This window comes from Triticum urartu, chromosome 5A, assembly GCF_056163025.1.
Source record: "Triticum urartu cultivar PI428250 chromosome 5A, HENAU_Tu73, whole genome shotgun sequence".
In the NCBI taxonomy this organism is placed as follows: domain Eukaryota; kingdom Viridiplantae; phylum Streptophyta; class Magnoliopsida; order Poales; family Poaceae; genus Triticum; species Triticum urartu.
Window position 1 is genome coordinate 634,406,930 of NC_141877.1, and position 14,864 is coordinate 634,421,793.

At 43.5% G+C, this 14,864-nt stretch overlaps 1 protein-coding gene and 1 long non-coding RNA gene across 2 annotated transcripts; one reads left to right on the forward strand and one right to left on the reverse strand.

Moving 5' to 3' along the window:
* Positions 1–1,722: 1,722 nt before the first annotated feature.
* LOC147973591 (uncharacterized) lies at positions 1,723–13,442 on the reverse strand. Its single transcript, XR_015603667.1, has 3 exons — positions 13,067–13,442; positions 2,649–2,716; positions 1,723–1,936 (listed from the first exon to the last, which is right to left on the reverse strand). It is a non-coding gene; the product is annotated as an uncharacterized LOC147973591 (long non-coding RNA).
* Positions 2,746–10,832, forward strand: LOC147973592 (uncharacterized). Its single transcript, XM_087522422.1, has 3 exons — positions 2,746–3,399; positions 3,474–3,526; positions 10,328–10,832. Exons 1-3 carry the CDS (start codon positions 3,307–3,309, stop codon positions 10,830–10,832), a joined length of 651 nt encoding a protein of 216 aa, XP_087378548.1. The 5' UTR covers positions 2,746–3,306.
* Positions 13,443–14,864: the final 1,422 nt, after the last annotated feature.

Below are 14,864 nucleotides of genomic sequence, written 5' to 3' on the forward strand. Positions count from 1 at the left end.
CCAACCATTTGGAATTTCAGATACACACTCTTTAAGATCACTACTGTTGAAACTTATGAAATTAAACGATATGGTCACAGATTCAGTTTGTCTCGTGAACGTGAGAAATAAAATAATGCTCCCTCTGCAAGTGATCTAAAATGTCATATGTTAGTTTACAGAGGTAGTAATTGCTATGTATTACCATCGTATTTTCGACTACAATTCTTTGTCCAGGATGTTTAATTTAATATAGGCAGTGCATTTTCTATTCTCGAGTGTACTACACCCGAGTTTACAAAAAAAAACAATATCAAATGTGATCCAAAATTTCGTGAGATGAAACATGATCAAATGTTTAACGTTGTTGCAGAATTTCATCCACAAAAAAACATGATCAAATGTTATTGTTTTCAAAAAGGAAAAAAATCTCAGTTTAAAAAACCATTCAAAGTTTAAAAAATGTTTGTGTTTTAAAAAATGTGCACTACAGTACCTCCTAGGTTTTCAAAAATAGTTCACACTTTCAAAAAATGTTTGAAATCAAAAAATATTTATGTTTCAAATAAATGCTCACTAATTTGAAAAAAATGATTGCATCTTAAATTTGTTTTTCACTACAGTGCCTCTCAGTTCCAAAAAAATGTTCAAAGTTTGAAAAACGTTTGTGTTAATAAAACGTTCACTAGAGTACCTCCTAGGTTTTCAAAAAATGTTCGTATTTTAAAAAAGTATCATTTTAGAATTTGAAAAAATATTTGCATTTTAAAAAGTTGTTCACTGGAGTACCTCCAAATTTTAAAAAATGATAAATGTACGAAAAACGTTTGTGTTTCAAAAAATGTTTGCTGCAGTACCACCTAGGTTTGTAAAAAAAATTTGTGTTTTCAAAATAAATCTTGTTTAGAAAAATATTCGTGTTTTAAAGAAATGCTCGTAAATTCAAAAAAAATCTAGTCTTCCTAATATCTTTTTGAGGAACAAGAGCAGATGTTTTGCATATTAAACACCGCTTAGTTTTAAAAGAATGTTGTCGTTTTCCAAAAATGTTCCAAGTTCAAAAAATGTTTGTGTTTAAAAAATATGTTGCTACAGTACCTCCTTGGTTTTAAAAAATAATTTGTGCTTTCAAAAAATGTTGTCGATTCAAAATGTTCAAAATTTGAAAAATGTTTGAGTTTAAATTTTGTGTTCACAACTTTGCAAAATATTCACTTTTTTCGAACAGAGTGTTTAGCCTTTTTTTTAGGATCTGGCGCTGCTATTAGTTTGTGACGTTGCCTAACGGACACCAGTGGTCGTTAGTTCTACTGGCTATCATCCCACGCTTGCATCTGTAGCTGGCGCTTTCGATCCCTGCAGCACATGCTTTTCATCTGGAGCGAACTCTAATGGGGTGGCCTATTGCGACTAGTGGGTGCGAAAGGACCCTGGAAATGAAAAATCTCCCTCAAGCCGCAGTCAACAATCCCGGCTTTAAGCTGCCACGTCAGCAATCCCTGTTTGGGAACGCACTTAGGCGTTGTTTGGATAGAAGATATATACAGAATCCGTACTCTATAAACTAGGAAAACGGTTCAACCGAACAAAACCTCGTTTGGCTACTATAACAAATCCACGTTTATAGGAAACTTGGAACTGTACAACCCAAGATTTCGGGCTTATAGAAAAACGAGCTTTATCCGTTTTTCCACAAACACGATTGCTATATGCGTGATCGCAACAACTTTTTCCCGCCCGCTCGCTTCTCAACAACTTTTCTGGCGCCAGTTCTGCGTTTTGCTGCTCGCCCTCCCGCCTTTTTCATTGCTTATATACAGGCCCCATCGCTAATAAAACTGGCTGGCCGTCAATTCCATTCACAGGCACTGGCTGGGAGACGCTGGCGCTGGTTCTCAGCGGCTTCTTCATCAGGCGGTTCTCATCATCTTCCCATCTTCAATCAAGTTGCACGCCCCTGGTAAGATCAATCATATCCTGTCAATATAAGTTGTAGTCGATGTACATATTTCATGATATTGTCCGTTGATCAATCGTCCAGATCAACAAATTAGTCCATATAAGTTGTAGATGCACAAATTTCATGGTATTGTTCATCGATCAATCATCTTGATCAACAAATTGGTCCATATGAGTTGTAGATGTACAGATTTCATGGTATTGTTCATCGATCAATCATCCTGATCAACAAATTCGTACGTATAAGTTGTAGATTTACAAATTCATGGTATTGTTCATCGATTCATTTTTTTTTTGGTAATGAAGCTCATTTTGCAGAAAGAAAAAAACTCCGGTAATCTGAGATAGCCAATTCGTAGATGAAACTAGAACCACCAACTTGGCAATTTGTCCCTTCCTCTCTCTAATTGGAAACACACCTTTGTTTGATTATAAAAGAAACCCACTACACTAGTTACTTGCTGCTGTACATGAAAACCAGGTAAATGCCAGATATGAAAAAAGAGTAAATGGCACGCTAACTCTAATTATATATTTATATGGTATTAATAGGCACTAGGCCAATCTGAACTGTGCGATATAAGTATGTATGTTTGTGCTGTAGTCTATATTGTATACACATGTATCATAGTCTAGTATGTAGGCCAATCGTGTACTCGTGGATATAAGGGGCCCTCAAATATAAATTCAACATGCACATGCAGCTTTACCTCTATAAAAACAAATGGTAAGCCAACAGTAGATCACTGAAATACAAGCCATCAGTTCCTTTGTCGACCTGCATTGTGAAAAGAACATAGGAATACACGTAGAAATCAAACAATTAGTAGTAAGTGTTGTCATAGGTAAAACATTAAAGATTAGCTCAGTCCTAGACCCCCATTTGTCTACTGCAATCAGAAGAATACACGCCAAGAGATCACACGAATGCAGTTGAAATATTATTATCATGTTCATTTCTTCCACTTAACAGTGTTCTTCTCAACCAAAAAACTCACTTTGCAATATGGCTTGTTGTAAGTACAACTTTAAATTGGAGGTTTTGAAATGTCAAGAGAAATTAAGTTTGTCAATCACATACTCATTTAAATTTTTTATTTTCTTGTAGATAAATATGGATGATCAGAAGGACCCAAAAAATAGGAAAGAAAACCCAGATAAAAAGAGGCATGTATGGAAATCTTCGGAGGACAAAATACTTCTCACTATACTGAAAGATCAAACTTTACACGGAGGGAAAGAAGGAACAGGTTACACAAAGAAAGCATGGCGTGATATCTTAGAACAATTCAATGATTCAAGAGTAGACAAACTTGAATTACAACAATTGAAAAATCGCCATAAGTACTACAGGAGTTGCTATGCTGCATGGATAGACTTCTTAAACTGACGGGATTTGGTTGGGACGACGATGACAAAATGATAAAAGCTTCAGAAGAAACTTGGGAGGAACTAATTGAGGTAAGTTTGTGCGAGTAGGATTCATATAAAATTGGTATATTATATTTATTAATAAAAAAATTTACAACTTGCAGAAGGATAAGTCACTCCAAGAATATCGAGAAAAGGTGTGGCCTAGTTGGGAAGATCTGCAACAAACGAAAATAATTTGCTACCCATGGTGGTAGCTATGCATGCATGCAACGGCCGACACATGGCCCTGACACACATGCACTTACCTGGTGGCTATTGACACAAAGTACAGTGTGTCATAGATATGTCAGAACGGGTACAGCCTAGGAACCAGGAGTAACAAATTGAGCCCACAAGCCCAGCTAGACGCAAAGCCCAAACCATCTCCCATCCAGGATACTCAAACCCATCATCTTAATAGGCCAGGCCCATTAATCAAACAAGCACCCAACATCTGAGAGGCTGATGCTATAAATAAGCATGTGACCCCAAGACGTAAGCCATACCTAGCACACCATTCCTCAAAATAGGAAAGGAAAAACCTAGCACACCAAGAACACAATGGCTACAAACAGCCAGCTGAAGAGTAGCAACCAAAGCTTCAGCTCCACCACCGCCTTGACAAGCCCGGCATCATTCGCCACACAGAGCTTGCCGGAGCAGTGGAGCGAAGCCCCACCCACGCTGTTGTGCGCGTGTAGTCTGCCGGCTACTGTCTTCACCGCAAACACGCCGAACAACCGTGCTCGTCGCTTCCTCAGATGCGGAAACCCATCGAGGCGAACGGTCAGATGCCAATGCTACAGGGGGGTTCAGGTGCGCATTTATCTTGCTCGCTAAAAAGCTCTCCAATTTTCCCACCTATTACGGCATATAATCCCACTCCAAACACAGGGTTGCTTCCTCTGGATCTGGCAGGATCTACTCGAGAAGTATGCCAGCTCAATGGTGGCTTACAAGAGCAAACAGCAGGCAATACAGCAAAGAGAGGCTGCAGAAGCCGCGGAGCGACGACAGTGCAGAGTAGAGGAAGAGTTGGCCTTGACACAGATCGAGCTCATAGAGGCCAGGAACAAAATAGCGTCACTTGAAGAGTCCAGCGCCACTATGGCACACCGTATAAATGAAGCAAAGAAAAGCATCCGGAAAATAAGGATGTTTTGTGCATTTTTTATGTTCCTAGTTGTAGCTAGGCTAGCCCTATCTCCTATCTGACTTGTAACCCCGAACAGATCATGATGTTTAGCAACTTCTTTGGAATGAAAAGGGCACCGAGGCACTCTTATTTTTAATTTTTGTGTTCGCCCCTTTTTTGTTTGTTTTAGCACTCATGAATGGCAGCAAACCACACGGTGCAGCCTAAACGTCAAAGCGCAAGGATCAACACAAGCTATAACACATGCATGGAATGTCCGGGCAAGGATTGGCGAAGAACGACGTACGGACACACAAATCATATCTTTCTACTAAATCTCTCATTTTCACACGGCTAGACCATTTTTTTTTCAACTTGAAAAACATGAAACACACAGACATTGGAAACGTAAAGGCATGCGACTACACGTCTAGTCACTAGTTTAGCTCAACATAAAACCAACAACAAAGAACTAGCCAAGTTCAAGGTAAATCCGTGCAGGAATCTCATTCCTCATCGGATGACAGGTAGATTATTGGAATCTCTCCGGATCCCGGCGCGTTGGAGGCACACGGTGGTAGGCAGGCCACCGTTGGCTCACCGGAGACGCCGTCGACCTTTCCACCACCGCCCACCATCGGCAGCACCGCCCCATCGAGCTTGGCCCCGCCGGTGAGCATCTCCCTCGCCTGCTTAGGCTCGCCGGTGAGAAGCTCCTCCGCATCTTTAGCCTCGCCCGCCAGTAGCTCTCCAACAGCTTTAGCATCGCCCGCGAGCAGCTCTCCAGCGACTTTAGCCCCGCCCGCGAGCAGCTCTCTCGCTGCTTTAGCCTCGCCGGCCAGCTGTTCCCTTGCCTCGGCGAACACCGCCTCCCACTCCTTCTCTTGCGCTTCCCAACGCTCCTCGTCACTATCGGTGGCCACCCAGCTGGCAGCTGCAGATGAATCCGCCATAGCATCATCCACACCTCCTCCATCCAGCTTCCTCTGAAGCTCGGACCCCCCAACCGCCTCCTCCGACAAGCACACATGGCCGTCAGTGTCATCCGCCGTGAGCGCCATGACAACGCTCAAAACGCTCTTCGACATGGAGGCGAGAGGCTTGGTACGTTGTTGATGGAGGCTAGGGGAGGAGGGGGAGGACCGGAGGAGTGGGGTATTTTTCACGAACAAACCGTTGCTTTTTTAAAGCACACATCGGACCCATCTCGCAAACCAGATGACTAGTAACGGGTAGCACGCGAGACATGGGAAAAAGAAGCCGATCGTACTAACACCCCACTCCCATTGGCTGGGTTACAAAGCTGCACCCATTGGCCGATTTGTTTTTTACAACGCTGCAACAGCTATATAGATGGGACGCACAACCACGTCCCTTTTTTTTTGCTTTTGTTTTGTGAAGTCACTCATGCAGTAGACATGCAGCCTACAGTTTTATTAGGCACGCGTAGCCCATGTAGAGTCCATATACAATTGTTAGTAGCTGCCTAGGGTCAGGTCGATCAATGGGAAGCACGGACAAGCCAGAGATTGAAACGCTCGTTATATAAAAATATAAAGGGGAGACGCATGACACGCAGACCACTGAGGAATCGACACGCACCATTTGGCCATGCAGCTATAGGAAGCTATGTAGAGAAATAAGATAGGCCATCCGGAAACAATGGGCAAAGGCAGATGTTACGATACGAAAATGACAAATACCGCTTTGACAAGTGGCAGCTGCCACGACCCAAACGAATGATACACTGCCCCGTCTCATCTATTACGACGGAGACAGTAGCTTTTAGCAAGGAAAAAAGATAGCACTAACACACCCACCCCCCATTGGCTGATCGTACGGGAGATACGGGAAGAAGAAGCTGATCGTACTAACACCCCCCCATTGGCTGGGTTACAAAGCTGCTCAGCACGATGGGAAAGGAGAATCTAACATTTTCTATGCGGGGTAGAAAGTACGAACCTGCCGAACTGTCCATCGTGCCCCATCCATACAGCTATACCCTAGGCGCCATCCTATGCTGCCAACAACTATACTATAGGCAGGTGCCTCGGAGTATCCATTGTACAAAACCAGGTCGACCAATGGAAAGGAGGCCATCCCAAGAACCAATGGTCGCACGCGAGAGAGACATGACGAGACTAGAGGAACTGAAAACCAACACAAACTGATAAGCAACACAAGAAGAAAGGAATCCCAAGAAAAGTAAATAATAAATCTAGACAATCTTTTATACAGGCTGTCGCGGACACGCACGCAAGCGCTCAGGACATGTTATAACCACCATTCGGAAGCAGGAAGCAAGCAGCCAAGCACACACAACAGCACACACACTCTTACGTGAATCAACCTTTTTCCGTTTGCGAAAAAAATGGGAGTGATACTGAACATCAAGGTCGGCCTAAACGACCTTGCCTTGGTGACCCCGGTGTTCAAGTGCGCATGCGGCATGCCAGCGGCGAAGAGGGTGTCTTGCTCGGGGAAACATGAAGGGAAGTAGTTCTACCGTTGCGACGTTGGCTATGTGGAGAACAGCATAACCGACTTGGACACCGACACGGAGGATCCAAGCTGGGAAAGAGTAATGTTTCATTTTCCCCTAACCCATTCAACAGTTTTTATAGTGGCTTTCTTTTCTATGACATTTTATACTAATTGTTATCCACTGAAAAACATTTTTCCCAGCACTTGGCATGTGATGTGTGGGTGTTGGCGGAGGTTATAGACCAGTTCGCCAAGGATGTTTTTGAAGTGAACAAGCTTTCTGATGCAGACCTCAGGGCATCTCTACTAGGAATCGAAATCGGCAGGTTCACCATGGGAGAAGACTAGGAATGAACGACATCGCACGAATAAATAAGAGTCTTGTGGGAAAGCATTCATTTTCTGTTCCCCTCAGCGGAAACATGTACCATTTTTGCATCTTATTTCATAAGTAGAATTTTTATTCTTCATAAAAATAGAATGTTTTTCTTCACGAGCTTAATTAGCATGGCAATACCAGAATTTCCACATTATCTTTTTCGACATAACCAGTATTATATTTTTTTACACCACATGTACTTTCGAGCGCTTTCAAAAAGCCAAGGATTACACAAAAAGAACAAGTCTCAAACCGATGAGGAATACACGAACACGCAACTTTTTTGCGAAAAAACCAAACAGAACGTTTACACCCAAGTTCACCTGAAGTGCAAAGCATCACAAGCATACATAAAAATTTAAATCGTGCGGTGGACACGCCACTATCATACTATTCCTTCTCTTTACCGGAGCCCACCTGATTTTTCTCGCTGACAGTTGAGAAGTCCCCGTGCACGCCCTGTGAAGGACCAGCACCCTTGGAGACACAATCTCGCTGACAGTTGAGAAGTCTCCGTGCACGCCCTGTCAAGGACCAGCACCCTTGGAGACGCAATCGATCGTCACCGTTGAACCTTAAATCGATCTTAAGTAATTGACACCACATCCAATCTATAAGCCAGAGAAGGTGCACCTGACATTCTCCTAATCGCAAATGCCGCAAAAGCGGCAGCTGGAGAGGATCAGCCCCCCACCGGGGGGGAGGGGGATGACTATCTGGTGGTGCTGGGAGGGGAGTTTGTAAACCCTAGCCCACCAGCCCGCCGTTGTGACATAACTTTTCACAAAGGGGAACCATTTTTAGCGGCACACCATTTTCATGAAGGGGAACGATGCGCGCGGCCTCCAGCCACAGCCGCCATGTACCAAGCCAGATAGAGAACACTAACCATCTCCATCTGAAACAACCATATGTCGGAACCTTTAAATCGATCTAAATGCAGGGTAGAATGCCCCCTCCCCCCCACACACACACCAAAAACAAGCCCATGTCCCAGGCGAATCCGGAATGGTGGTCAGTTACCATATGTCGGAGGCGCCACCCCCACCCCAAACCGTCACATCGGACCATATCTACGTGCCCGCAAAATGAGGATGGCTATTTCGCCTACCCTACCATGGAGTCGGCACGCGTGCGGAATGCTCAGAAATGTAAAACCGGGACGAACGACTAGGAGGAGGGGGAAACGCAACCGAAACCCCCCTCTCTCGCCGATCAACGACAACCACGACGGCCACACGGGCCATGGCAAAATACATCCAAGTAGCATAGAACCCCCCCCCCCTCGCGCATGAACGACACAAACCCCGTCGCCCGACGTGCCGGTTCTAGGATAGAAACCTACTACAATGCAAACCAACAAGAGACAATAACTGAACACAGTATGCCAAGTAGTTTGAAACCCGTTTTAACACGCTAGACTTGGTGTGCAAGAAAGCCGAGGAAGACCAAACAGGGAACCGGGGCGGGAGGGGGGCGGTGATGCGTGATCGCACAACAGCAAAAGAAAGATCACCCCAAAGTGCAACCATGATAGGGGGGGGGGGATTACATAAGAAGCTAAAGTCAAGCATCACGATACAAGAGAATAGTTCAAGGAGCAACACACTGCAAATTAATAGTGTTGGCCACAAATAGAAAAATACCGATAGCAACCCAAAAGTAAACACCAACAGGTCACGCAAGCTAAAGACAGATAGGTAAGCAACAGCATGACATCCGTCGTTTCCACGCGGCAGCAATCACTGGGGCTTGGGAGCGATGGCCCTGCACCTCTTCTTGGCATTGGATGCATCGACACAAGCCTTGCAGTAGCCAATGTTCAGTGGGCTAGTGAGAACCTTGTAAACGAGATCCTTGGTGGTCTGGTACATGCAGAAAGAGTTGGGAGCAGTTGACCCTGACGCGTAATCAACCACGCGAGCGCAAGTAAGTGAGTAGACTCCGCTCGAGTTCCTAAGACACAAACCAAAAAAATCATCAGCCCTGCTAGTAAACATCACTCAAATACTAGGATATAAGAAGATTTTTGTAAAAAACAATGAGGAAAACACACCCTTGGATGTTGATCCCGAGGCAATCATGCGCCAAGGTAGTCCAATGGCCAAAGCCATATAACTTATTATTGTGTATCTGGCAAAGAGCGTCCCTGAGATGTGAGTTTATGGCAAAAGAGGGATTTTTGTGCTTGTCCTCTATGTGCTGGACACTACTACCATACTCCACTGGATCAGCAATGGTAAAATGCGTCTTATAGAAATCCCAAGAATAGCATGCCCAAGAGTTGTTGACTGGCACCACAGCAACAAACTAAAAAAAGATAGAGAGATATATAAGTGTTTTTTTCAAGAGAAAGAACACAATGGCACACACCGTTTCTGCGGAAAAACACACCTCATGGCTTTCGCGGACGTCATACCCAACATTTGCAGTCGAAAGCATCTCAACCAAAGAAGCAACAGAGGTGTTTTTCCCAAGGCAAGCAAGCTGAGTTAAACAAGAAACAAACAAGGTGAGAACAATGAACCAAAAACGTAAGAAGAAACGAAGCAATGGATAGGAAATCTAACAATGTCATCATACCACAAACGAGGCTGATAAGTAATCGCGCGGAGAACGATGAGTTTCCACAAAGAGTGAATGGAAGAGTGTGTGGATTGGGGAGGTTATATAGGGCTAGGGATGGGTAGACTGAATAAACTACCAGCCATATGTGCATCGCTGTCCAGCAACAAATGCATACCAAAAGCCCACAAGCCCAACTACCAGCCCACCGTCATGTTCAAGCCCAAGGGGAACTTTACAGGTCAGCTAGTAGCTAGGTTGTGGCAGGAATATGATAGCCTGGCAATCACAGGGGCAGGCAGGACTCTGCCAAAAAGTGCAATGCACGATGGGGCGAATCGAACGGCAGCTGCTGCATGCGTAGCTGCCACCCCCCGGTGCACAGCTACCACCATGCACATAAATTCGCCTCTCCTGCAACAAATATGTGCTAGTTCAACGGCATCTGGAGTTGGTGTTGTATCTAGCAAAGGGAAAGATGGTTCATGCACAACTAAATCATCTCAAATTGATCTCAATAAGGATGTTGAAGTACATGAAATCGAGTCTGATGAAAATAATGGCTCCCCTGGTGTGTTCACTAAGAAGTCGACAGCCATTGAGCCAGAAAAAAGGAAATTCCCTGGAAGTGGATCAAAAGAAACTACAAGAGGACAAAAACGTACAGCCGATGATGCCATAACAGCAATTGATCGTCTTGCAGATGCATCACTCAGCATTGCTGAAGCAAAGAAAAAAACAGCAGAACAAAATGACACTTACTCGGTTAAATCATGCATGTCAGTATTGAATAGTATGGGTAGCCTCGATGCCAGCACAAAAATGAAAGTAGTAAAAGCATTTACAGATGGTGACAAACGCACCATTTTCATTGAGATGGATGAAGAGACTCGAAAGCTTTGGATTCTTGATCCTTAGTTATTTTGTGATACACCATTATTTGATTTCAGTAATTGTCATTTTATGTATTTAGAGAACAATTTCCATTGCTTTTTCTGTCAGTTTGTGTTGCAACAATCAACTGTACTTTCAGTTTGAGAAAGTTCATTTCCAACTATTTTATATATCTTATGAAATATTATTCTGAGATGATACAATCAATAGTGTACACTGTGCAGGGAACCATGAACAGTTTGTATGTGCCAGATGATGAATTTTCTGATTCCGAGCAAGTTCTTATTAATAACATTTCTGCAGTGTCCGTGTTTCGTGATGTGTTGTTCACAAGGTTATTCAAAACACCTCGTAACACCTCCATATTAACTGGTGCCCAGAAAACAAAAGAGTTGCTAGAGGGACATCCAGTTAGATTTTATGAACAAATTCGTCTTGAGAAGCACATATTCTACTTGCTGCGAGATGCTTTGTGTGAGAGAGGCTTACTGAAGGATACAAAGCGAATGACAGTGGACGAACAACTACTCATGTTTCTACATACCATTGGTCACAATGTTAGGAACCGTGTCATCCAAGATAGATATCAGCATTCTGGTGAACCAATCAGCCAACACTTCAACATTGTTTTAGATGCCATAAATGGGTTGCGTGATGTTTGCATAACAGATCCAAGGAATGAAACCCCAGCAAAAATATTGGGTGATGCAAGGTTCTACCCATATTTCAAGGTATTTTCCTATCGCAAACACATGTTACTTTTAAATATGATTAAATACTATGTCATGGAAACTTAAACTTCATTGTTTGACTAACAAAAATCCCATCAGAACTGCCTAGGAGCAATTGATGGGACACACATTGAGGCAAAAATCAGGCTAGATAAGCAAACTCCTTATAGAAATAGGCATGGTTACCCCTCTCAAAATGTAATGGCAGCAGTGTCATTTGACATGACATTCTCATATGTCGCTGCTGGATGGGAAGGTTCTGCGTCAGATCAAGCAGTTCTAAGATGGGCTGTTACTAGTGGGGGTTTTGTTGTTCCTGAAGGTAAAAGTTCAAACATATGAACTATATATTGATTAATCTTATTACATAAAGATTCTGACCGTGCTATCAAACCTTACGTGCAGGTAAATTTTATCTTGTTGATTCTGGATATGCAAATACTCCAAAATTTATTGCCCCGTACCGTGGAGATCGTTATCATATTGCTTCTTTTCATGGAAGTAATCGACGATATACTAGTGAGAAAGATATGTTCAATCATCTGCACGCACAACTACGAAATGTTGTTGAGCGAACTTTTGGTGTTCTAAAAGCTCGCTTTTCAATTTTAAGTAGGAAAGGAGGAATTCCTTATCCATATAAAACACAAGTCAAAATTGTTATGGCTTGTTGTATTATCCACAACTTCATCCGGAAGGTTAATCATCATGATGAGTTGTTCGAGCTTTATGAGCATGGGGAAGCACAACAACATGTTGACCATGGTGATCAGCAAGTTAGAGGGCAAGCAAGAGAAGATGAACGAGCTGCTGGTGAGAGAGTTCGTGCAGGCATTGCTCGACAGTTATGGAGTAATCATCAACAGCGTTCCGCTCAACAACCAGAAGATGATTGAGCATTACAATATTATTTTTTAAAATTTTATTTATAGATTCATTACAATAATAATTGTTACAATTTTTCATCAATTCATAGGTTCCAAAACTTCCCGTTCTGTATTACAAGATGATAGTAATGCTAAATTATTTTATGTACAACTGTGTGCAATAAATTTGTCATTCGATAAGAAAAATGGCCATTGCAGACTAGAGAATGAAGTTGAAGAACTGAAACTGATATATTTGTGAAAAGAGCCAATGCAGATGAAGGTTATGCATTCAGCAACAAAAAATAAGCACATTCAAGAGATTACGAGAAAACCTTCACATGTGGCATGAGGAATCTGTATGGACCAGCAACCATCATTATCCTCTGCATTGTCAACTTGCCACTCCTTTGTCTCTATGAGCAAAGGCTGTGTGCAACCACTCTCCAAATTATCACTTCGTCGCTATTATGGGAAAGAATTAAATCAACGACTTTACCATGTAGCTAATTGTTAAGCCCTGTAAACTATGAAGTTTTTTTTTCTCTTGGCAAGTAGAATGGCATTTCTTATTAACACAAGTAGAATCATCATATGAATTGTTCAAGCTCCCAGCTCACATAATTCAACCTTGAAATGCAAACAAAGATGAAATGTTTACCTGCTCCGCCGAATCATCGTCCTCACGCTTGACCTCCAGCCCCTACATGGCCGCTATCAGGGTGGGCGGCGTCGAGCACTCTTTTGAGATCTGAACTTCCATGTACGGACGCTGCTGGACGGCCAGCATCAAGGGGCGGCGTACATCTGGGATGAGCTCGAGAAGAACCTCTCCCCGAGCGAAGCCTGTGCAGGGCCGATGAGAGAGGTCGCCCAGGGGCGGCGGACCTACGGGATGAGCTCAAGGAGCAGATCTCGCCGAGCAGAGCCTGTACGGGGACGACCAGAGTCGGCCTAGGCGACCAGGGAAAGCCTCCGCGCGCGGAGTCGTCGAGGCCGTCCCGACGGGAGGAGGGCACCGGTGTCTGGCGGTGAGGACGAACGACGGAAGAGGAATCACAGGCTGGAGCCGTTGGAGTCGAAGCTTTGGGAAGTCGTCGTCAATGGCCAAAATTGGGGAAAGTAAGAGAAAGAAGGCAAGGGGAGGAAGTGAATCGGTATCCTCCTACCCAAACAAGGAAATGTACAAGCCAGTTTTATCCTTTCCAAACCCAAACGTGTTTCTGTGCAAATTAGTTATCCAAAAATTCATTAGCAAAACCAATTTTGCTAAAATCCGGCTACAAACTCGTTTACCATGTATCCGGCCCTATCCAAACAACGCCTTAGAGTTTAAAATAGACCCTGATTTCAGAGATTGGAAGTTGAGGATTCGATTTAGCTTTTTTCTACAAGTTGAAGATTTGTTTCGAACTTTTTCCTATAAAATAGGTCGATCGGTCGGTCAGTTGAGGGACCGACCGACGGACGGGCGCAGGCCATCGCATTGAGTGGAAAGCCTTTTGAGCCTTTGTGTCCATGCAATTGAATGAATCAGGGAGAAGAGGTATATATACCCTACCTACCTGCCTACGTGAATACCTGGCAGTGGTACGTACAGGATGTTGTACCTACCTACCTACCTACCAAGCGGCCGAGCGAGGGGAATGATAGTACCTACTTACTTACTTAGTATTATGTAGGTATAGGTAGGAGTACAACATAGCACATGCACTGGAGCTCGTGGTGGTCCGTCTGTCCGTCGATACTACTTGATGGATCCATCCATCGCTAGGTACGCCGACGGACCGCCGATGCTCGCCGGCCCGCCCGCGTACGGCACACAACAGTAGTAATCCTGTATGTATGTAATTTCTGTCGCACAAAATGTGATTTCTTGGTTTCATAAGTAAAAGCACTTCGCACCTTACAACTTGCACGTAATCCATGATCAAAATGTCAAGTTGCTAACCCATTGACAGTACACCATCTCAAACTCCGTCATCAAGTATTGTAGTGCAATTGCGCAAGTGAAGAGAACGAAGGTGGCCACTTGGCACGGCAATCAAGGAGATCATATGTTTTGCTTCTTGTTGCTCTACATGTTGGTCAATTTATTGATTCACTCAATGTTGCAACTTGGTGATCATCACATTGTATAGCTCCGGATGTGTCGCCACGCTGTACCATACAATGGAGGACAGGCCCATTCACGTTGATGCATTGTTGGATCAAGTTCAAGGGACATAGCGTCTGGATGACCAGCATTTCCGGATACTGACACATTGTTGGGCTCGAATTACGTTGAATTGGGATTGATGATTTTGAAAAACTTTTTGAACATCCGGTTATATTGGATGTAATAATTCAATTTGAGTGCTCTGGACGCTGGACGAATTGTGCTATTGCTCAATCGTCTTATAATTATTTTGAGTGCTCTGGACATATGAAAAAAAATGATGGCGAATGTTTGATGGATA

Excerpts from the sequence above, each read along its gene's own strand:
- LOC147973592 (XM_087522422.1), top strand. The coding sequence starts at position 3,307 with ATGGATAGACTTCTTAAACTGACGGGATTTGGTTGGGACGACGATGAC. Across the intron at positions 3,400-3,473 it reads CTTGGGAGGAACTAATTGAG|AAGGATAAGTCACTCCAAGA; the intron begins GTAAGTTTGTGC and ends TACAACTTGCAG. Across the intron at positions 3,527-10,327 it reads GTGTGGCCTAGTTGGGAAGA|CCTGCAACAAATATGTGCTA; the intron begins TCTGCAACAAAC and ends AAATTCGCCTCT.